This window comes from Melanostigma gelatinosum (genome assembly GCF_949748355.1).
Source record: "Melanostigma gelatinosum genome assembly, chromosome: 5".
Classification (NCBI taxonomy): domain Eukaryota; kingdom Metazoa; phylum Chordata; class Actinopteri; order Perciformes; family Zoarcidae; genus Melanostigma; species Melanostigma gelatinosum.
Window position 1 is genome coordinate 21,187,353 of NC_136638.1, and position 24,555 is coordinate 21,211,907.

General features: G+C 42.2%; 1 protein-coding gene across 1 annotated transcript in view; it reads right to left on the reverse strand.

Moving 5' to 3' along the window:
- diaph2 (diaphanous-related formin 2) overlaps positions 1-24,555 on the reverse strand; it is a 349,512-nt gene that overhangs the window by 91,759 nt on the left and 233,198 nt on the right. The window contains exon 24 of the mRNA XM_079268826.1: positions 1,681-1,805. Within this exon, the coding sequence (XP_079124952.1) occupies positions 1,681-1,805 (125 nt within the window). The remainder of the gene's footprint in view (positions 1-1,680; positions 1,806-24,555) is intronic.

Here is a 24,555-nt window from a genome sequence, read left to right on the forward strand (position 1 = left end):
AGAAAACTACATGGGACACAATAGCTACACCACATACTCACCAGCACATAGTGGAAGTAAATGTTTCCCCGACACCGTGTTGTTATGACATTATTATCAATTATTTCACCGTATTATTAAGAGATGAAATCTAGATAAATCACCAGATAGGGAGCTAACTGAGAGAACAAACAAGCGTGCACTTTTTAAATGGTTTGAATCATCCCTGTGCCTCGATGTGTCTGCATCCCAAAAATTAGAACAGTGGAAATTATGATTTGAAAATATGTACAACGAAAAAGCAATTCTGCCACTTGAAAAACCAAGGGAAGGGAAACTACTAATCATTACAAAAACACTCAGAAATGGAACACAGCGCAGATGGAGCATGAAATAGATATGCTTGTCGGAGCTTTCCTACTGGTGGCTACTTTAAATAAGGCAGTAACCAAAATCTCATTAAATCCTATTAAGCCTCCTTCCGAGCACAAAAACTCGATCGGGTGGAATGGGGCGAAAGAGGGAGGAAGTGGGGTGTTTCAGGTCACGGCCAGTCAGCTGCTCTCTGCCACTCTGGGGAGGAACTCCAGACAGTGAGGAAGAGCCATGCTGCAGTATATCTTCACTTCTCCATTTCCTCTCACTCAAGCCTCTCGTTCTCGGAGGAGCCTGGGAATCAATACTGACATCGGGGAGCGGACTAGCTTTCTTGCCTGCCTGCTCTGCCTCCGAGCCGCCGCCAGGGAGGTCCTCTGCTTCAGTTTTTTTTAATTACACAAATTTAAGTGCCATTCTTTGACTGGGAGCAGATTGTTAATGTGTTAGGGGGCTATTACTCTTAAACCACCCAATGTGCAAACTCAGCCTTGATAAATCTCAGATAAAAGGAAGCAAAAATCAGGTTAAATGCCATATTGCGTGAGGGCGGCTAGCATATGGATACACCTACTCGCTTGTCAAATTACTCGAGTAATTCTTTCTTTTCGTAATAATGTTGGAGATGAGCAAAAAAAAGACACTGCTGATTGCTTTACTGTCCCCCCCCCCCCCCTATGAAAGGCACCCTAGCCTCAGGGTATTGACAACAAACTTGATTTCCACCATTGATCAAACCTATACAGTGAGGACCTTTCCTTTCAGAAAGGGCATTCAAGAAAGTGCAGAGACATGGCTAATTTAATTTGGGAGCAGAGACGCTTGGCTTTAAGTGAAACACTTTGTTATCGAAACAGGAGAGGTGCCATGAGAGATAGTGCACGGATGGTTGTGTGGAGAGACTCGTGGCCGGTCAGGAGATGAAATCACGGATAGGCGATAAGTTGGTGTGAGGGGCTAGAGCCCCTATTAGAGTCTCCCAGGGGACAGGCAGTGGTGGCAGAGTGCGGTAAAAATAGCCACGGGCAGGATTTCACTCTTGGGACACAGGGAGGAGTGAAGGGGGAGATCCGATCAACAGCTCATAGCAAGGCAGCCAGATCCATTCCCTACGTTCCCTTGGGTGCCACCTATCACACCAAGTGACTCAAGCTGCTTACCACCGCCAGGCAGAACACAAACAGCACACTCGTTTGCCAGTGCTGTCCACAAACAATGGTACACACAATGCCTTATTAATATACCAGAATACATATGCTTTTGTGGAGCAAATTTAAGTGTAAAACTATTCAAGGTGTGAAAACGACCACCATAAAAAAAGGATATCATCATCTTTTCCACAAACTTATCGTGTTGGTCATCCGTTTTGGGGAAGTTCTTGATGTCGTTCTCAAGCCTCTGAATGTGACGTTCCATGGTGGATAAACTGCTATTCAAGATCTCAGCCGACACTGTGGGAAAAATGAAAGAAAAGATGCATGATAAATGAACCACAATTAAGGCACGCTGGGCTCATTGACAGGTTTCCAGTCACGGGAAATGATCAAAAACAACACCTATCAGCTTTGTTGAAGTCTACATAATAAGACAACCTATGACTGAGTTAGACTATATGTTGTGACATACTGACTCCTGCATGATCCATTTGCGTGTGGCCTAGAAAGCAGGCGTGTGTAAACGTGTGGGTACAGTGTGCGTGCGGCTCATTAATCAGTCTGTAATCACTGCTTGCAGAGTTGCTGTGGAATCCGCAGTATTTAGATCGGGCCTTTCAAGTGGAGACTTCAAACAGTAAGCAGTGTCTTAAGGGATCAGACGGGACAGGAACATGGATGCAGCACCATGTTTCAGTTGCTGTTAAGGGTTTAGTCTTATTGAACATACTCTATCCAGGTATTTAAAAACAACTGGTCTCGGACAAGAAAGAAAACAAACATTGAATTAAAAGTTATATGTTGAAGTCAGAAAGTCGAACACGTGTTCCTTGATGTATGACCTTACAATTCATTCATCTCAGGCAATGTATCAACTCACCACAGCATTGACGGAATTTAGTGAATAGAGTCGATTGAAAGACCTTCTGTTTTTACTGCTGTATAACACAACAGCGTATTTTAATTTATATTGCTTTTGATATTCTTATACAACTAAATCCATTGGACTTTGAGGCACAAAACTGAAAAACTAAACAAAACATAGAAAGATGACAAACAAGAAAGTGAAGAGGGCAGACCACTGCCTCATAAACACATGTGCAAAGCCAACATTTACTGTCATGTACTGGAAGTAGGTTTATTGTCCTCTTTGAGACTGCGTGAGCCGGAAGCCACATTCATTTGAAACTTGAAGTTCGGGCCTGTGCAAGAAGGAAGGCTGCAGGGTCGCTCAACCAATGAGAAGCCTTCCTCTTGAGATTGTTAATGTGCACAGAAAATCCAATCCCAGTCCAGCCTTGAGTTTCAACATGTTGTAAGACAAACAGATGGAGTGGGTGGAGACAACCACACGTAAAACTTCCTTGGTAGGAGTAAAAAAATAAATAGAAAATCATAAACATGCCCTGCTGCATGAATGATGTAGTCCATTTAAAGTGATAGCGGGCTCTTGCTTTGACTTGTACTTGAAATCACTTGCGTCCACGTAACTGTAAGTGACATTATGTTCGTGAAAAAAACATTGGCCAATAATCATAAGATGGAATTTTTGTATCATAAATTCACAGCCAATGGTCCATCCTAATGCACAGCTGGTCATTGTGATTTACTTCAGACACTGATTGATAACCAAAATAAGGCCCAATAAGCACAGCCCTCATCATCAACTTATGCCACTTAACCTACACGTACCCCCTCATCTGCAAGGTTAGCCCACCCACTCGACTGTAATTGAAGTGCTGAGGGAGTGAAGAGTTGGGTAATGGACAGGCTGTCAAGATATATGGCATCAATGACATACGGGTCAACCTTGTCTTGCTTTACATCAATTCCATAGCTTGGATTTGCTTCTCCCCCCCCCCCCTCTTTTACTGACAATAAGATTGAACGTCACGATTGTGGATCACACGCACCCCCGGCACACTGAAACAACCTTCAACACAAATACACAGGTATCTAAAGAGCATTCCCACTGGAAAGCACACACACAGACACATTCACAGATGCACACACACTGCGTGCTGTGATGAAAGAAAATACAATAACAGTAAGGGGTGAGGTCACTGTCTTTATTAGACTTTGTAGCTAGCCGACTGGCTGGACAGATCCAGTGACAGGGAATCTCACAGTCCCTCCTGCTCAATTCTAACAGAACAGACTCCTGGGGATTACAGTGAGAAAACCACACTATCTGCCTGTTTCTCCACTGATAGGGCCTCTGAGATCCACATGCTCTCCAGCCTCAGCAATGGTAAAAAAAAGACTTCATGGTAGGTGGACAGATGGATGCAAGAGACAAAACTATTACATTCATATCAATGTGTTGAGCCACGGAAAGGCCTTCTACACTCATCGTGGCTTTTGATAGTTGCTTCCGGCATGAGTGATAGTATTTTGGTAATATTTTGGCACTAACGCTGATCACGGTAGCCAAGAAACAGTGGCTCAAGTTAGCTATGATAGTGTTCCAGGGGAGCCAAATTACAGGATCAGAGTGAAGCCATCATTGGACTACAATACAGACATTTGCTTACAAGGGAATTACTTACAGTTGAAACAAACTGACACATACATGTGTCGACTGACTTGTATATAATGGTGTTGGTCTTCATACTAAATAATCTTAATATGTAACATTATACTAATGACCACTGCAAAGCCTGCCAATATCTTTCAATACAGGTCTCCAAGCCAGCCATACGATTTCCTCTCAGGTACTGTAACTTCCTGTCTGCTTTTGTTGGCGTTCTTGTCAAGCTAAATAAATAACTGCAGAAGCTGAAGAGTGATGCATGGGGGACACAAAAGAGGACAAGAAAGACAAAAGCAATTTGAAGGACAAGAAGTGAACTTGTGTGAATAACATACAGCATACAAAAACTCCTCCGTGGTCAATATCTTTCAGTTATTGATTTGAGCTCCGTAATGCTGGCAATCGATGCATTATTCATTCCCATGAACAAAAGACAGACACAGCGTAATTCATGAAGCTTTGTCCTGTTTCCTTCAAAATAAACTGCCAGGGAAAGAAACGGTGTAGCTCACAATACCAAATCAACTGCTATAATGTGAATATGTCAACTTTGTATTCAGTCATTTGTAGAAGGGGGCGATTTTCATTTTGATTTATAGACAAATAATACCAATCTTTCATCCTCTGCTCTTGCAATGCCACCAAAGGTTACAACGGAAATACAGATTTATTTTGAGTGTTGCTGCCAACGTAGAACAAAAGATCAAGTTTTAAATAATCTACACACTTGTGAAAACAAAGACAAATGCAACATAAAACCAAAGGAGGTCGTTCATAAATGCATTCATCACCGTAGCCAAATAAGTGTACGTTTGTGAGTGTGTGGAAAGGCAGGTGAGCACGAGAGAACGGCAAACAGACAGATGACATGTCGAAACAAAGACAGAGTGAGGAAAAAAAACGTGGTTATATTTCCTAAGACTGACTCCTCTCTCTCCTGTGTTTATGACCAGGTGAAAACAGTTTCACCAGGATCATCTTTAAACGCTCGTTCCACTTTTGTTTTCACCTGTGAAACAGTTTTGGAGAAAAAGTTGAGGAAAGTGATCGTAGCAAACTCATTTTATATTTTCACCTGGCTTTACTTTTTCTTTTTTTTCTCTCCAGCTGTTTCACAGATGGAAAGAAAGAGTTAGTTAGGGCTCCCATATTATGTCCATATTTGATATTTAATCATGTGTTTAGGATAGCCTATGAACAAATCTGAGAATAACAATGAAGTAAACATGGTGGTGGACCCCAAAAAAAAGCTTGTGTTGCACATGAGCGTTGTGTCGTGCAGCTAATATTGGTGGAGGAGCGCGGCTGAAGTTGAATTCGGACCTCGATTTACAACTGGAAATGAATACAATAATGATTTGCATAATCAAAACAAAGGCTGTTTCAGAAGTTAATGGACGAAGTAAGGAAAACAGAGTCCAGAGACATGTTAACTGCTCTGATGCTGTATGTCTACACGCTAACGTCATCATACGAACATGCTTAGCAGGTATAAGTACAGCTGATAATGATGGGAATGTCATACGTTTTGCAAGTATTTGGTCATAAACCAAAGCGCTGAAAACATTCACATTTTGAATATGATCACCAAAGTCATTACAATTCGTCCTGAGGCGGACACTATTTATCCTCAGCTGAATTAAGTCTGTTTGGCTGACGGAGTGTGGCCAAGATAATATCAGCACTTTATAGGTAAAAGGTCTTTCAAGCTCCAGGGATTATAGATGTTAAAACCTTTCAGGGCCTTGAATAAGTAATCTCGCTTGTTATCTTTTCATCAAGCCTCCTCTCACAGCCTCTTTGAATATACAGAATGGGGCGTAAAGAGAGGACAACCTTGAGGGGACTCTCTACACATGACCAGATACACATGTCTGCCAAAGGGCATATTCATCACATCAGAGCAAAACTGACTATTGATCAGCAGCATGATACCAGGACAATGATGCACTGTATGTCGATTCAAAAAGCCTTTTGGACCAATTAGAGTCATTTCAAATACTCCCACCCCCTTTAAAATGAAGAGTTACATGTTTTCCCCAATACAATCATGTTTTGTCTCTTTTCATTTAGCCGTTGGTGGCACCTGAGAGTGAATAGGAGATGAAGTGGCAAGCAGACTAGAGTACATCAGAGGGAAGAGACAAAAGGATAAACACAACTCTATGTGTTCCCCTTTCAGCAGGAATCAAAGCAGCTCCAGTTGCAGGAGTGAAAGTGATATCGTTGCTGTGACAAAGCAGTCACATTGTTCTGTCTGTTAAAAAAACAGCAGGCTGGAGAAAGTGGCAAATGAGGAAATTGAATGGACAACACAAACAAAAGAGATGGAGGAGACCTTGTGGCACTATATTCAAAATGATGATTCAGTTATTAGGCTGCAAGCGAATTATAACAGCTTGTTTTGGATTTCCAGCACGGTGGAAATAAAAAGAAAAGTTACTTTATCTATTGTAAATAATGAAATGCACTACTTAATGTATGAATAATTACACACATATAGAAGAATTATATTGCCACATCATACTAGTAAATACACAATGTCGTCGGTAGGCAATGCAATGAATCACTTTCGACGATGCACGATCACAATTTCCCATCAATGTTGCACTAATTGCTTCCACATAAAAGGGTAAAGCCTTTTTACCTTTCCTCTATTTCCTCTTATAATTTGCATTTTCCTTAAACCCTCCACGTTAAAGAACTGTTATCATAATGAAGGATTTGTTTTCTGATTAGGACCGATGGGCCACCCTAGAGCAAGACCATGAGGTTAGAATATGTTGTGTTTAATCTGCAACTGCCTACTGCAGCAAGGATCACACACTCCAGACTTTTCAATAAATGTAATTAATATTGTTTTCTAATATTATATAGCATTACATTATACAGTATATATATATATATATATATATATAATTTAATGTTATATTGCTAGAAAATGTTTGCAGCAATTTACATGACATTACTTAGAGCACATTAGCAGAAATATTGCATATTTAGTGCAGTAAAAAATGACTACAGCTATAGCACACTGCATTATAACATATGTATGTATATATATATATATATATATATATATATATATATATATATATATATATATATATATATATATATATATATATATATATATATATATATATATATATATATATATATCATCCAATATCTTAAAACCACTTGCAAGATCTAGAATGGAGTAGGAGCACATGAGCCAAGAATGATAAAACCTGACATGTGAACTACATAATGGTGAAATTACAACATTTGAATGGAAGTATGGGCTGCAGCCAAAAGAGCAAAACATACAGCCAGACACCAAAAAAACACACTTTACTGGACCTCCCGCTCTGGAAGGAGGCCTTGTTTACAATGGGGGTCATGTCTGAGAGACTTTATTGCTTTCGGCAGCCATCAGAGCTGCAGCCCAGTGCCAGATCTCTGGAGGAATTACAAATGGAGTCAATTACAATATATTTTGATACATGGGGAAGTTTAGACATTGACCTGGGGTGATGACAATTCCCCAGGAAGTGCTGAGGAAATCAGTCAGGGCGACGTGCTGGTGCTATATGTGAGTCTCTGCCCTCTGCAATAAAAATAATCAGGAACTGAGAGCGGCACAATGGTTTACCTCCACTCTCCCGGCAATCAACCATCTAAATGCTTGTCATGGACTGACTTAAAGATGGTTATTTCTTTTTTCCAAGGTATATTTTTCTGTGATACTGTTATGATACGTTTTATGTTGTCACACAATCAACTGAAAGTTAGGAGTGTACTGGGTGGCTGCATAAAGGCGATGCATTCGGTGCATGAAGGATACTGATGGAAGATGAGGTGCCAAGTGTCTGTTTCCATGCGTTGTTCACCTATACCATTGTTCATGCCGGCTGGGTGAGATGTAAGCTGGAGGATATTTTGAGTAAAATCTCAGCTCTGCCCCCATCAAGGTAAATGAACAGCTGCAAAGTCTCTTTGTGAAAGCCGTGCATAGTAAAAACCTTAATCAATGAGTTTGTTAATGACTGAGCTCAGCGGCTAAATGACTGATACAAATGCAGACATTAGCTTTCAGGAAACAAGCAAATATAAACCGATTTCATTTCAATGTAACGATGCAGGTAAAGCACAGACTTGTAATGTCGAATACAAACCAGGCTGCGTTCACAGGAACATGGTGTTCTGGGGGCAGGGAGAGGACACGACTTGTGTCGTTGAAAGGACAGAAGCTCAGAGATGGGGGTGTGGTAGTCATAATAGCTAACAGAGGTTAACTCATGCCTCTAACCGTATTCACAACTTCAAAGTTGCACCTTATCACACGGCTGAGGACACATTACCTGACACCTCCCAGGGACACTCCCCTTGACATTTCTAAAACCAAGAGACCCAAAACCTTACTGGATTGGCCAGAGATCAGTAAAAAAGAGGGACAAGGAATAACTAAAAGAAGCACAAGCAGAACTCCAGCTTTCTCATATTTATAATTAAGTGTAACAACATCAATCTACATGCAGCTGCTGCAATCAGCCCAATTAATGGAATATTGATAATGATCACGATTTTGGCTTCCCACATTTGAAATCGACATGATTGGCATTTCACATAGGTGCTCCGCACACAGAAAGCTCCCCTGCATATACAAGCAAGCGCTCTCTAAACGAGCAGCCAGCCACCAGGGAGCGATCAAGGTGTCTTGGCTTCACTTTTGGGGAGCTGTCACGCGACTGCGTGGTTACCGTGCTGCGGCAGCCTGTAAAAAACATGCCCTGTATGTTGCGGCTGCAGTCCAAAGTAGAAGAGTAATGTGCTATAAATTAAAACAGATTATTAGCAGCAAATTTAAACGAGAAAGTGCAATAAAAAATATTTTGGCCCTTAAATCAATGAATTGTGATAATTAATAGTGATCTCAGTATTGAGCAACACAGTTGTGATTATCATTTTGGTCAAAATCATGCAGCCCTCAGACACATACACACACCCACACACTTCAGTACAACATGGCCAATTTATTCTGACACACTTTGGAATTGCATTTTAAATATTGATATGAAAGGTTTGGATACAAACATCTTTGGCATGCTATCATCTTTATTTATGTGTCAACCATTTCCATAATTCTGTAAACGGGAGGGTTAATATGAATATAAAAGGAAAATAAAACGCTGTGGTGGATTCTCGTGTCCAGCCATGACGGCAGCGGTGGAAATATGGTTTGTGTAAAGTGCAGTGTTGACTGGGTCTGCCTTGCAGCAGCAATAAAACAGGTGTTAGAATTGATTTTCAGATTTACCTGCTTGTTGTTAAAGCCTTGAATGGTCAGCCTCCTGCCTATATCTGTGATCTACTAACTCCCTATGAGCCTGATCGGTGCTTGAGATCTTCCAGCGAGGTTGTGCTAATGCTTCCAAAAATCTCGGATTGTCACTGAAGATGACCGGGCCCCTCAGCTCTGGGCAGACTAAGTCAGTGGCGTCTTTTTTTATCTCTTATTTCATCATCTGGCTTTTTCTTACATGATGGTGTTTATCGTAGCAATTTACAGTAACTAATATTATTTTCTCCTTTTTTATACATTTTACGTTTGGTTCAGTTTTATTTTGATTGTTACGCACTTTGTAACTTTATTTCTATAAATTCATGATTGACAATAATGCCACGCTCTGTGTTGGTACGACACACAGATGTATTCATGTTATGCCATAGCCTGCAGTTCATATTGCCTATGTTGCTTTGCCACTTGAGAACAGCAGTAGCAGCTAACATCACATCATACAGCGACAGCTTAAGCCTCTTGCAGACAACAGAGCCACATTAGCAGTGAACTAAAACTATGTTCAGTTACATATCTGATGTTTGGTACTGAGCATGTAACGCACACTGGGTTAATGAGCTTTATAGCCGAGTAGAGCAGAGTTCAGCAGAGTTTGTCGGCCAAAAAGCGACTAAAAACAGCGAAAAAGGTTCCATAAGGAGACAATTCTCTGTGGAACACTGTGGTGATACCTTATTCATGAAAACTTGTCCCTCTCAATCTATCATAACTGACCTGAAGTTGACCATGGTTTTGACAAGAAGGAAACCAGAAACTCCACCACTCAAGCATGTTTTCACTTTACAATCCCAAATGGCTGAAACTGTATTCATTTATTTATTGATCTCATCTATAGGTCTATGTATGATTTTGTGTTAGTGGTAAACGAACACGGTGGGTGTTCGTTTACAGCAGCACCAAGGTCAAAGAGCTGGGAGTAAGCGAGGTACAGTAGGTGCCTTGATTGTAAGTCTTCTCCCTTTTTATTGCTTTTTCCGCTTTATTACACATTCACATCCAAAACATCTTGTTTAGATTCCCCTGTCTTTCCCTCATCCTGTAGCTTAGTCACTCTTTGTTCTCTTCTTTCCTCAGACTCGGTCTCTTCCCCCTCCTGTCTTTTGGTGTGTCTGTTATGTTCACATTTATAGCTCAAGAGCTCCCTCTGTGAGAGATATGGTTGCCGCACGGAGGAACCATCTGCATGTGCATATTTACACGAATCTCGCAAAATGCAATTAATGAAAAATAAAAGAAAGTCGGGTTGAGACAGATGGGTTTGATTTGTTCCATACAGTTCCATGATACGATTGCTTACTTAGAACTAGACAGATAGAAACTTCAAATACTTGTTTCAGCTATTCTACAATGGTTTATTTGACAATATATTTTTATTTGTGATGATGGAAATAAGCTCCGACAATGCTTAAATAAATCGCTGATACAGAATAAAACTTCTGATCATGCTCTTAATTACACACTGAGATCCTAAAAGAAAACAGATGCATATATTAGGATTAGTTCTGCCTAAAGCTCTTCAGCTATTTCATTTTGTGAAATCTGTGTGTGATCAAATTATCAGGTGGACCACTGAACATATTTTGGTTATTAGATTTTTACCATCTGCAAATGTGTGGAGGCTCATGACTCATGAGACGAATGTGAGGGTGGGTGACTCAAGGACTGCGTTTGCCTCCTTTGTTGATGACACACACACACACACACACACACACACACACCAATCACCGCATATTTTATTCCTCAGCATTTGTCATGGATGCATCTGGGTGAAGACTTTCTTTGTTGCCTTTTTTTTCTTTTGATGAACATTGTGCCTATAGGGGCCGCCTACGTCAGGTTTTTGTTCTCACAGCATCAGAACAATCACACATCTGAATGTGTTTACACACATTAAGATTTAGTTGGATGCAAGTGGTTATATACCTCATATCTGACCAGAAAACCCCAGAAAAAAACAACATCGAAACCGTAAAAAGTTGCATATTTAATCTCCCCTAAAATATTATTTCCCCCATTTCAAGGTTCCATCTAACTGTCTCCTGCCTCCAGCTTCATACTGAACGGACACATATGAGAGGTATCAATTGTCTCATCTATCTAAAAAGTGAAGAAGCATGTTTCCCAGAATCTTTAACTATATATACAGACAATGCACCTCCAGTAATAAAAGTGTAATCACCGCACTGCCAGTATTTTGAACACCAACATAACGTGACTTCAAAGAGCTGGCAGAAACGTTTCCTTTTTTGTTTTCATAAATGCTTAGGCACGCTTACATCTAAAGGGACATTATAATCCCTGTCCATTCTGCTGATAGCATATCACGCCATGTGTCCCAAGCGACCACACTACCCAGCATTCCAATAGTTCAACAATGAGGAATGTCGGCCCTGAAACACTGTGTTTTTGATTTACACCATCCATCCATGCAGACAGTATTCCTCTACATTTTTACAAGCATTGCGCTATGAACTTAGGCAATCATGCCAATTGCTGCCGTCCCCATCCCTGATTATTGATGAGATTTAGAAGGAAATTACATATTCACTGGAGGAGAAAAGACAACCAGGCTCTTCTTGATTTGCTTTAAGCTGAGCAGTCATACTGAAGAGGCATCTGTCAGATGGTAGGTCACATCCTCTCAGCATATTGGTTTTATCTTCTAGTGCAGATGACTGGCTATGGTGTTTCCCTAACAACAGCATGACTAATGCAATAAATAGTCTCACTGACTGGAAGATGTGGACCTGGGTACAAGGTCTTTGGCAGCAGCAGCAGGAATACATGATGAATTATTTAGTTGAAGAAGCAGTCCTCAATATAAATGCAGCAAAGGTATGTTGGAGTCATCATCCTGACCCTTAGCAACTCATGCATGTTCATGCAAGGAAGCAAACAGCCAGGGGATTTGGATCATGAACTCACTCACCCCACAATAACCAGAACTTTGTTTTGCAACTGAATATTTTCTCTTTCAAATACCAGCAACTTATACCACTCAATCGTTACCTCTGCTTCACTAGGAGTCTGTGCCTGGGTTTACACATTCACACCACACTGAATGGTGGTGGTGATGATGCCCATAAGGTGCATTCATGGGCGTCTCTTGACAGTGGATGTGTGCACTTGCAACCAGACAATCTGGTTGAAAAGTGATGTTTTCATTGTCAAACATCCACGTTTGACTCATTTCTTAGAACGTTTTGTCTTAACTCACTTCAGAAGAGTCGAGTCAAAAATATTTACAGTTACCAGACAGACATGATGCAGCAGCCATCTCACCAATCAACACAAATCAAACTGTGACCCTGTGATGACACTTCAATGGAACACACATTGCTGTCTGATTGGTGTCTAATCCATGGACAGAAAATGTGCAAAAAACAAATGACAAAATTCTGGCATTAACTCTTTAGAATTGTTATTGAAAGGCACATGTTAGCCGTTCCATTTCTGCTTGTAGCTGTGCTGTGACCTACATGTAAGCGCCCAAACTAGGGTTTCCTGTGTCCCACTGATAAAGTAGATGTGGAGAGATTCATATCCCTTACACTGCGAGAAAGGTCAGATCAATTCTCCCACCAACCATATCTGTCTTCATTTAGCAGCCACCATATAGAGACTTCAAAAGGACGTAACATCTCATCAGAAACATTTGTTTAAATAAGTGTACACTCATGAAGTATTTAAGCAGGGACGTGTTCGGTATTAATTTGCCCCGAGTGTCGGCATGTCTTTTGTCTTCCATCCACATGAGACGAGGAGACTTGGCATGCACGATTGCGGAGCCATAAACACAGCCTCTCTCCACCTCAGGCAATCCTTAAACTCATCAGTAGTGTAATGAGACTTTGGAGCTGAGAGATGAATTAACTAGCTGATTTTCTTGTTTTTACCCCCCCCATACAGAGTAGCTGAATATAGCGTAGGGAGCAATCCAGGACTGTGATGTATGTAGCATAACCAAGACTCGTAGAAACTTAGATGGGTGGAAACAGTTGGTTATCTTTTGCCCAGAACAGTACGAGACGATCAGGCTCTCGCATTAATCAATGTATAAAAAAAGCACAATGAAAGGCACTTCAGCAGTGAAAGCTGTGCACTCGGACACACACACACAAGCACACACATATATATATATATATTGTTAGATCCTGGGTACTTCTGGCCCGATACGGGGCTAATTACTGACTCAGCTCTCTATTAAAAGATTCTCGAGCTGGTGTTCTTGCGAGGGAACTCGCCTGGCTCTTCTAACTGCCGTTACTCCCGACGTCTACCCTGCTTCCTCCGGTCTGAGTGCACTCGGTCGAGGGGCCACCCTGACCCCGGGCGCTCCTACCAGTCGCGTCGGTTATGGCAGCTTCCCTCTTATGGATCCGTGCTCTTGGTAAATGCCAGGTTAGGTTTTAACGGCTAGGATTAATTCTTGCTAAAACCGTAAGGGATTGTTAAGTGGATTCAGTCTCTAGGATAACCTTTCAGAACTCAGTTGTTAGACATACAATGGCTTTAACTTTTTACTGCCACGAGGAACTTTTTACTACTTGAGCAAATTAATGCACTTGAGAAATTTACTTTAAATGCAGATTAGATATTTATTGCAGGTTATATTTGGTTAGTTTGCAAGGGTTAAAGCTACAGCTCACATAAAATGTCACTACACTTGATTCGTTAATTTAATTTTCTTCTCTGATTATACTCATTAGTTTTAGTTGCCGAGACGGCTCGGTTGGAGCTGGATGTTCAATGGTGCGATGAAAAAGGTTCTTTTGGAGTTGTTAGGAGCGAAGGTCTGGCCAGACCCTCGGTCCTCCTGCTCTGCAACGGAGTTCGGCCAACAGTCCACAAAACTCAGTACAAAGTCTTTCTCGGGCTGCTGCATCTTCTCTGTTGTCCAGATGTTTAAGAGTCGAGCAGTGGGGAGAGGAAAACCTCCGTCTTTAAATCTTCTTGTCCACGAACAGAGGTCTCTTTTCCGTGAACAGAGACGAAGCCCTCAATACATCAGCTGCAGTCGTCCGTATCTTCTCATCTGGTGCATTTGGACAGCACGCGTGTTGAAATCCCAGCTTGCAGCAAGCAAACCACTTCTTTTATTCATCATTTGGGCTGTTAGCCCCCCTCCTGCTCAATACATGCTCTCATCCCCCCCACCCTCTGGAAAGGATGTTGGGTTCGAACATGTCCGGACATGTCCAGGCTTCATCCTGTATCATGCCTCTATGACTCATCTCTTGCGACAGTCTGTCCCTATTTTCTGCAAGTCATCCTGACTAGCACTTTTATCGCAGCTCCGTTTACACAAGACATTTGTTAATCAGTTTTTACATTTGTTAAATCGGTTTGGTTAGTACACATTTGCTTATAAAATGATTATTGATCTCATCCTTCATCATTATTGTGCTTTGTGTCTTTTCTTCTCAACCATCATTATTTCCCCATCCCTTGAAGCCAACACCCTGCTTACTTCCTCTTTCTCCGTACTTTCTACACTCAGACTGCACTATACTCAGATACACATATTATTATCAGGTTTACATTTGTTAAATCACTCTATGTATTAAATATTTGTTATGTAACGATCATACACTTTATCTTTAGATTACACTTTAACTATTGATTTCTGATTATATGCTTTTTATATCCTGACCTTCCCCTGATCGTGTATGCATGTTTTCGAGGCAGCTCTGTGGGCTCAACTCTTCTTGACATCCCCTTCTTGAGGTCACAGGCTGCCTCGCCTTAGCTAGTAGGAATCTCACAGGAAGTTTTCGTCGGCCAGGGCAGTGATGACGAGCACGTCGTCCTCTGGTGAAGACGGTCCTGATGCCTGCTCCCAGCTGTCGATCACCACTAGGTGATGAAGGTTAACCTTGTTAACTTCTCCACACGGCATGTACCGCATATGCATGCATCCATAACCTTCACCGGTTTATGGCGCATGCGGTTGAACTCTTTTCTTTTTCCTGTGACCCGGAGTAGTTTCTGGTCTCCGGGTCCCTGCCATGCAACGGCTAGGGTGGTCGGCAGCAGGCAGACCACACAGTCATTCTTAATTTCTCTCCATTGCAACACTTCTTTTTTCTCCGGAGAGAAATCACTTCTTGCATAACCCAACTTCCTCAGGGCTCTTCCTGCCCAGAGCCCCGTAGTACTCCTTCTCATGTTAACCACCCCTTTGACATTGGCCACTCTGACGTAGGGTGGTAAATCTTGTATGTTGGTGGCCATTCTTGAGTTCCTGGTTTTCTCCTAATGCGGAACCGGCTTCAGCTGCCCCACTCCTTGGATTCCTCTTTTCTTAATGGTGAGTCCTCCCCTCCCTTTGTCCTCTCCTTCCTGCGTTGTATCGACCACACAACTCACAGTTTTTTTTAGGATTCTGCGGACTTCTTTTTCAGGAATCCAGAGTCGCTGCTTTTCCAGTTCCCTTTGCGTTGGAACGGTGCCTGCATATCCTAGTGCGCCATGCACTGCCTGCACCACCTCCTCCACGCTCTCTTCTGGGACTACCCTTCCTTTGGGCAATTCTTCCCACTTCTCGATCCCAACAAAGACAATTTGTGTCATCTGGACGAAACGATCCACTTCTTCGTTTCCTTGCCAGTGAATTTCTTCTTGCGTGTGGGCCCTCTGGTGCACCACTTCGAGCTCCAGCGCCGTCCTCCTCCTGGTCCGCGCTGCCGTCTGCTGCCGGGTCGTGGGTCGATGTCGCTGGCACGTCCTGCTGAGTCGTCGTCGTCTGCGGGCTGCCTTCGTCGCCATCGGGTCCTCTCTGCCGTCCGGTGGCGATTCCTTCATCTGGGCCGCTGGCTCGTCCCGCTGGGTCGCCTCCGTCTGCCGGCCGGTCCCTGGAACATCTGGTCCGTTCTGCTGCACTTGCATCTTGGACTTTGTCTTTGTCTTTGTTGTCTCGAGTCGCCTTCCTCCCAAAGCCTCTCGTCGCGCGTTGAGGAAGGGATGGGATCAGGCTCTGGCCCCTCTACAGGTCGGGCGAGTCTGGTCGATGCTCCCCGTCGCCTGCGGCTTCTCCTGTGCTGGCTTGTAAATACCACACACAGCTTCGATGCGTGGATGTCTCGCCATCGGACTTCTTCGTGGCTTGGGCAGCTTTACTTTCTACCCAACGCCTCACCTCAGGTCTTTTCGTACACGAACGACAGCCTCTCTTGGCTGCCGGGGTTCTTCTTTTGGACTCAACGTACTCCTTTTCCGTCGAGCCCCACGTTATGGGCGCCACATGTTAGATCCTGGGTACTTCTGGCCCGATACGGGGCTAATTACTGACTCAGCTCTCTATTAAAAGATTCTCGAGCTGGTGTTCTTGCGAGGGAACTCGCCTGGCTCTTCTAACTGCCGTTACTCCCGACGTCTACCCTGCTTCCTCCGGTCTGAGTGCACTCGGTCGAGGGGCCACCCTGACCCCGGGCGCTCCTACCAGTCGCGTCGGTTATGGCAGCTTCCCTCTTATGGATCCGTGCTCTTGGTAAATGCCAGGTTAGGTTTTAACGGCTAGGATTAATTCTTGCTAAAACCGTAAGGGATTGTTAAGTGGATTCAGTCTCTAGGATAACCTTTCAGAACTCAGTTGTTAGACATACAATGGCTTTAACTTTTTACTGCCACGAGGAACTTTTTACTACTTGAGCAAATTAATGCACTTGAGAAATTTACTTTAAATGCAGATTAGATATTTATTGCAGGTTATATTTGGTTAGTTTGCAAGGGTTAAAGCTACAGCTCACATAAAATGTCACTACACTTGATTCGTTAATTTAATTTTCTTCTCTGATTATACTCATTAGTTTTAGTTGCCGAGACGGCTCGGTTGGAGCTGGATGTTCAATGGTGCGATGAAAAAGGTTCTTTTGGAGTTGTTAGGAGCGAAGGTCTGGCCAGACCCTCGGTCCTCCTGCTCTGCAACGGAGTTCGGCCAACAGTCCACAAAACTCAGTACAAAGTCTTTCTCGGGCTGCTGCATCTTCTCTGTTGTCCAGATGTTTAAGAGTCGAGCAGTGGGGAGAGGAAAACCTCCGTCTTTAAATCTTCTTGTCCACGAACAGAGGTCTCTTTTCCGTGAACAGAGACGAAGCCCTCAATACATCAGCTGCAGTCGTCCGTATCTTCTCATCTGGTGCATTTGGACAGCACGCGTGTTGAAATCCCAGCTTGCAGCAAGCAAACCACTTCTTTTATTCATCATTTGGGCTGTTAGCCCCCCTCCTGCTCAATACATGCTCTCATCCCCCCCACCCTCTGGAAAGGATGTTGGGTTCGAACATGTCCGGACATGTCCAGGCTTCATCCTGTATCATGCCTCTATGACTCATCTCTTGCGACAGTCTGTCCCTATTTTCTGCAAGTCATCCTGACTAGCACTTTTATCGCAGCTCCGTTTACACAAGACATTTGTTAATCAGTTTTTACATTTGTTAAATCGGTTTGGTTAGTACACATTTGCTTATAAAATGATTATTGATCTCATCCTTCATCATTATTGTGCTTTGTGTCTTTTCTTCTCAACCATCATTATTTCCCCATCCCTTGAAGCCAACACCCTGCTTACTTCCTCTTTCTCCGTACTTTCTACACTCAGACTGCACTATACTCAGATACACATATTATTATCAGGTTTACATTTGTTAAATCACTCTATGTATTAAATATTTGTTATGTAACGATCATACACTTTATCTTTAGATTACACTTTAACTATTGATTTCTGATTATATGCTTTTTATATCCTGACCTTCCCCTGATCGTGTATGCATGTTTTCGAGGCAGCTCTGTGGGCTCAACTCTTCTTGACAATATATAAAACACATATTCTACAGCAAATGCACACCTTTGTTTGTTTTTAGTGTTCTTGTGCGTGTCCAGGTGGCTCTGGGGAAAAACACTTTTCATCCACTGCAGGGAAACAACTCAGTATCAAAACAACATCAAAACCATTTATGTGTAGTGCTTCGAGACTGCCTTGGTGCCAGAAGCTAGTGAGGGATCATGTTACTGATGCTGCACTAGCCAATTCTACTAGTTGGCCTTGGTGTCTCTGCAGAGAGGGGTGGGATCATCACAACCGCACAAGAGTACAACAATACCTCCCTGAGAAAGTCTGATCTTGACCCGATCGCAGAGGCTAAGCTGTGTTGGGCCTGGTTAGTATTTGGATGGCAGGCTGCTTTCGGAAAAACCTAGAACCACTGACTGATGCACTGCTATCGGTGTGCTCGTGTTGTGTTAATGAGAGGCAAATTGGTAGGTAGTTCATTAAGCAAATTGTTAGGTAGTTCATTAAGCAAATTGTTAGGTAGTTCATTAATCGTTAAAGTAGAATAGAGCAGTCAATTTACCACCGACAAGTTAAAAGAACTTGAGAGGACGCATGGCAATCTACACTCTGAACAGAATGAACTAGTTATGACAAATGCTGACATGCAGGGTGGCCATGTGGAATTGGATTTTTTTACTTTGAAGTGCCAGAGTATCAAGCTTTAAGAGTTCTCCAACTCACCAACATGTCTTTAGATCAATCCAATTTAAGTTCACAGACAGAAAATACAATCCCATTCAAAACTACTTAACAATGAATGCTCCTGCATTCCTCAATTATTCATCATTAGAGAGCAAAGGTTATTTATACCAGCAGTAAGAGACCTGCAGTATAGTGAACGCTTGCAAAGGAGAATAGTGTACAAATACAGGCTGCTGACAAAGCACACGTTGGAATTGTTTCTATCTTACCCATAACTACATTTAAACAACACAGCAATCTTGGAACCCATCGGCTTTCTGACGACAGATGAGACTCGAGTGCAAGGGGTTATGATTCTCAGGTTCCTCATCTGGTAAGCAACTGCGACCGTGGAGTTGGAGTTGAGAGACATCTGTACGACTGGATTGTTTCATTAGTATCCAGTTTACACGATCATTTCAAACCGATAAGAAGTTAAATCATCGTCAGGCGACAGGTTCAGAGATTGCATTTGGGCCAGTGCGTTCCGCCTCTTTTGTTCTCCACACAGACTGTTTACCTGCAATCACACAAAACCTGCTGGAATGTGATTGGTTAATACTACTTGGATTACAAACGGAAACCAGAATGCTTTACGATACCAAAATCTCTCTCTCTCTCGCTGCTTTCAGATTCTGACTTGAATGTAGAATGATGTTTATAAAGATTAATAACACAGTGACCATGTACTGCAACAAATAAGCCTACAATTTGCACTACAGCTAAACTTAAGAAAAGTAGATAAAGTAAATACAATTCAATCTTTATGATATTTGCTTTGAGTCAAAAACGAAAGTTATGTTGTATGTATTCTATCTCAATCGCCACAGCCACTGAACTAACAGCGAACAAAGCCATCTAAACAGTGTTTGCCTGGACCAGGTGGGTTATTCAGATACAGTCTGTGGATAACAGTACGTTTAGGGGAATATACAATCCTCAGTAACAAACCCTCTATGAAAGATGCTCAACAGCCATAATAGGGTCAAGCTATCTGCATCCAATCATCCTTTTTCTGAGAAAATATCTAAGCTCTCACCCAAGGCCATCAGCTTACTCAAAAGTTTAAGCTTTAACGACATCATCCTTGCAGTGAAAGTATATCTAAGTGGACGGTGCCAAATGTGTGTGCCCCCGCTCACACAAAACACGATGTCTTGAAAGGTTTTCAATGTTTTGTTTTTACAATCTCAGTTGTTTGATAAAAACAAAAAGAAACAGGTAAAAAAGACAAAATGTCAGCAAACTCAGCGCACTGTGAACCGAGAGAAGGCCGTTGCCAGTTAAGAGTCGACTGCTTCAGGTGCTAAGTGCCATAGGGCTGACAAAAAAAACAATTGTGAACTAGAACTGCAAAAGACACAGTAATCAGGGTGTTTGTGCTGTTATCTTGTAGCCCAAGGCAGCTTCAATGTGTGCTCCCATTTAGCCATTACTTAGGGGGGTTTGTAGCTCGCAGCCAATCAGCCTATTGTAATAACCAACAGCTTTAGGCTTTGCTGAAAGCTGTCATTGCCCTGAATGTACAATATTACCCCATGAATATAGGTCACCAAGAAAATGAAAATTGAACCTTTAATGTACCAGTAAACATATCCTTGGAGGGATTTGAGTCACTGGCGACGCCGTTCTTTTGAAGGCTAATTAAAGGTGGCCTTTCCTGGTTTGATACTGCATTAAGACAATGTTTTTTAACAGTATATGAATTATACTGTGGATGGTAGATGTGGTTTGAACTGAAACAAAACGTAAGGCTCTCTGAGGGGATGAATTAAGCCCTGCTATTCGGTCAAAAAGGCTCCTGGTTAGGTTCAACGTAGGCCTATGCCCGTGTGCAACTCTTCATCACTTCACACACAGAGAGTGGTACGGTAGGCTTACTTGTTTTCCACACTGTAAACGCTTATTTTGACAACAACCCATTTGGTCCATGTAGGCCAATGATTTCAATTTAAGAGTCTCTGTTCAGGACAAAACAAGCACAGCACCTTCAACACACAACAAAGAGAGAGTATGTTGAAGTAGCTCAAAACACACCTTATACATCCCGAGTACGACATTGCTCAAAAGAGAACATGGTGTTGCCATGTAGAATAAGCATTTACCATTACAAAGTACAGAGGCCTGCGCCATCTGAGTAGAGCAAGATAGGGCGACTGCAACAACTGTAACAACAAAATGGACAGGTTTTTCTTGATGATTGACCAAAATGCATGCGTCTTTATGAATCCAGATCAGGAGGACAATGACCCGAAAAGTGACATAGAAGCCACATTATCATTGAATGGTTTGGGCTTTTCACATCGAAAAATATGGACAAAACAATTACACTGTTGACTGTTATTACGCCTTAAGGGCTCTCTTTGTTTTTCCACCATTGGTGACAGCAGATGGTCAGCATGTGAAGGTAAAGTGGGGCAAGAGGAAGCCATAACACCTGGCAGAGGGCCTGACCAGGGACATATGGCTCATGTCCACCCGGCTTCATATCCACACAGTCAAATTCAGACTTTCCCCAGATACCACTTGAAGCTGCAAGTAGTGACTCCCAGAAGTGAACCCTCTCCTCTAAGAATTTCTGAAAGAACAGATGGCGGTCTGGCTTTGGGTACGCATTTCCTGTTAAACCAAGGGGTGGGGGTGTACGTCAGTACAATGGGCCATTGGATAGCTAGCATCCAAACACATTCTTGAGATCTATGCTGCATGCTTGAGAAGCACTGATATGATTATTTCCTGCACTTGATTAAGTCAGCTTGGAAACATAGCCCAAGGGTGGAAAGATGGGATTATCATCATTTTACCCAAAGAGGAAAGCTTTTAATGTGGCCATAAAATTACTGGAGGCATAGTCATTCCCTGCTAATGGCCCGCCTGATTAGCTGCGAGGCTATTGCCCACCTTCTCTGGGAACAGGTGGGCAGTATTTAGCTGGTCATCTCAGATAACGACCGGTGAAACAGAGATAGCACACTACACTGAGTATGTAGTGGCTCACAACAAGAGTTATTGGTCGGACAGCGAATCTTGGAACGGAAATTCTTAAGAGTAAACCACAAGCAAAGTTCACACAAGCCAGGAGAGACTGCTGCTGTTGGGGCATATTCAAGTTCAATGCAGATCAAAAACACAGTATGCACAGTATACTCGCAGTGGCACACTGTCTCTGTTGGTGAAGGACAGTCAGTAGCAGTAAAACTATGTTGCTGCTCTGTCTTCAATACAATCAGATGACTAAGGCGTATCTACTCCATGTAATAAGATTGTGTATCTAATTGACAGTCAATATATATTAAGAACAAGTCTTTTTTTTTCAGAGTGAACTTGTCAAACAGTAGATTGACAGCGGCATGCTCAGCACGCACTGTTGTCATAAAAACTGAATCAATACTTTGAATCCAGCTAGCATCTGGCTCGTGGAATTGCTGTTATAGTGACAGGTATGAGTTGATTAGCAATATGGTGGGAGTAAACTCCAATCATGTGTATCTCACTGAAGTGCACAAGTTACTTTTGTGAGGAAAACAAAAGCAGGCGTTTCATTGTGCTGCTGGGCGTTCATGGTTCAATGGGAGAACGGATGATTGTGTTTGTTAAACTGAGCTCTGCTGTGGCCACATCATTCCCATATAAATGGAAAGCATACATCTTCTCTTGACCCAGGCTTCACAACTGCAAGCGAGTCATGGTCAGCATAGTGACAAGTAGAAGCCCACAATAAAATCAAAAGCACACAAATGTAGAGCAACACATTGAAAACTTTGCCTCTTGAATATGAACAAAAAAAGGGACGAAGGAAAAGCGGGATAGAAAGCCACAAAATCGAGGCAGATGCCTCTCCAGGTGAAAATATATACAGGGGAAGCTGGAAACAATAATGGGACGTGAAACATAATCCCTTCTGTCTGTAATGTTATTGGCAGCCCCTCCAAAGAATGGTGGCTCCCATATTATGACTTAACACATCAAAATCGCAGCATAGCACACAAAGAAACGGCCACCTGATGATAAACACAGCAGACAGCGTCAGAGGCTTTATCTTGTGGCTGCCTGCAGCTCGACACAGGTTCAATTTGGCCCGCAACAATCGATTCCGTCCCTCTTTACCTTCGCTTCAGTCGGTGGAATAAGAACAGACCTTTCTGTAAAGAGCAGGTCTCAGCTGGTCTGCCATGTCAAGGCAAAGAAGAGGGAAAACTAGGGCCACAAACGCACCTGAATTGTGGTTGCCGATGAAACGGGCAGGCATTTTTTTCCTCTGCAAAAACATTTTTAATCACGGTCACAGCAGTAAAACGTAACTCATGTATGGTCAACTTTGAAATGTATAAATCAATTGAAATCCAAATGAACAGTAGTGTGTTAGGATGGCTTTTAGATGGCCAAATCAAAATTAAAATCCACCCTGCAACTTCGCTTCAAATTGAGGTTGAAATTAAGAAAAGCACATGGACAACTGAAATAAACACGACTAGCAAAAGTGCAACATGTCATTTAAGTACTAAAAGGTATCAGCCAACCTTTATTTAAAGAGTATATAAAGAACAACTTTATTGTTTAATATTTACCGACATGAACAAGTGAAATGAAGACTTTCATTCCTTCATTTTAAACAAAACTACACAAATGTGTTGGTTTACTCTGTTTACATTGTTTTAGTTGTTTAAAATATGCCACGTGATACTCAAAGAGACAGAGGATACAGCTGTAGTTGTCATGTTTCACTGCAGTTTTACTGAAGAACCGACTTCACTCAAAGTAACATCATTCTGTATCGACAATTAATACAATTATTTAATCACTCTGCATTCCAAATAGTGCTGCCATATGGAAATCATTTGTCTTGCAGAGCACACAGGGTTGGTGATATAACCTGTCTGTGGAATAGCATTATTTGTTTGTTTGTTTTTCTTTTCTGGTCGCAACTATAAAAAGTTTTTTTTTGGTGTGTTGTCCTAAAAGGTGACACCATGGCTGAGTCTCTCTATTTGAAGAGAGTATAATCATTTCCTGTGCTGAAAGGGTTGAACATGATATCAGATTCATTACATGAGAGGAAAAACACTCTTTTATGGCAGTGTGCAATATAGAACACTCCTTTCATGACACATATTAATACCCTGTCCCATTTATTTGCAATATCAACCCTGGCTGAAATGAAGGTTGTCCCTCTGATCAGTATGCAGGCGACCTGGCTTCAAATTGTCAATTTCACATGCAAATGCGGTGCAACTGATTTAAATAATATTTGAATATGGATCACACAGTGTGACTCCATATCACAGAGCTCGGGGGGGGGGGGGAAAGAGGTGGAGAATGCAAATCATCAACATGTAAGAGAAAGGTCATAGTCAGGGCCTGTTTTGGAAATAAATGGCTGGCTGCTAAATGAAACTCATTCCCTGTTGCCCGAGGACTCAATTGGAGGAGATCTGCATGATTTACATCACAAAGACAAACAAACACAATATTGTGTGTTCTACACAAAGGACCCGGTTTCTGATGTGGTGAGTTTGGCTGACGCACATGGAACAAAAGTACCTCTTTTTATCCCACATTGTAACGCACGGGATGAGATGGAAAAACAAATGTTTTTGTTGCTGTGAATATTTCCCTCAGCGACATTTACAAATCCTCCAGAACATACATCACT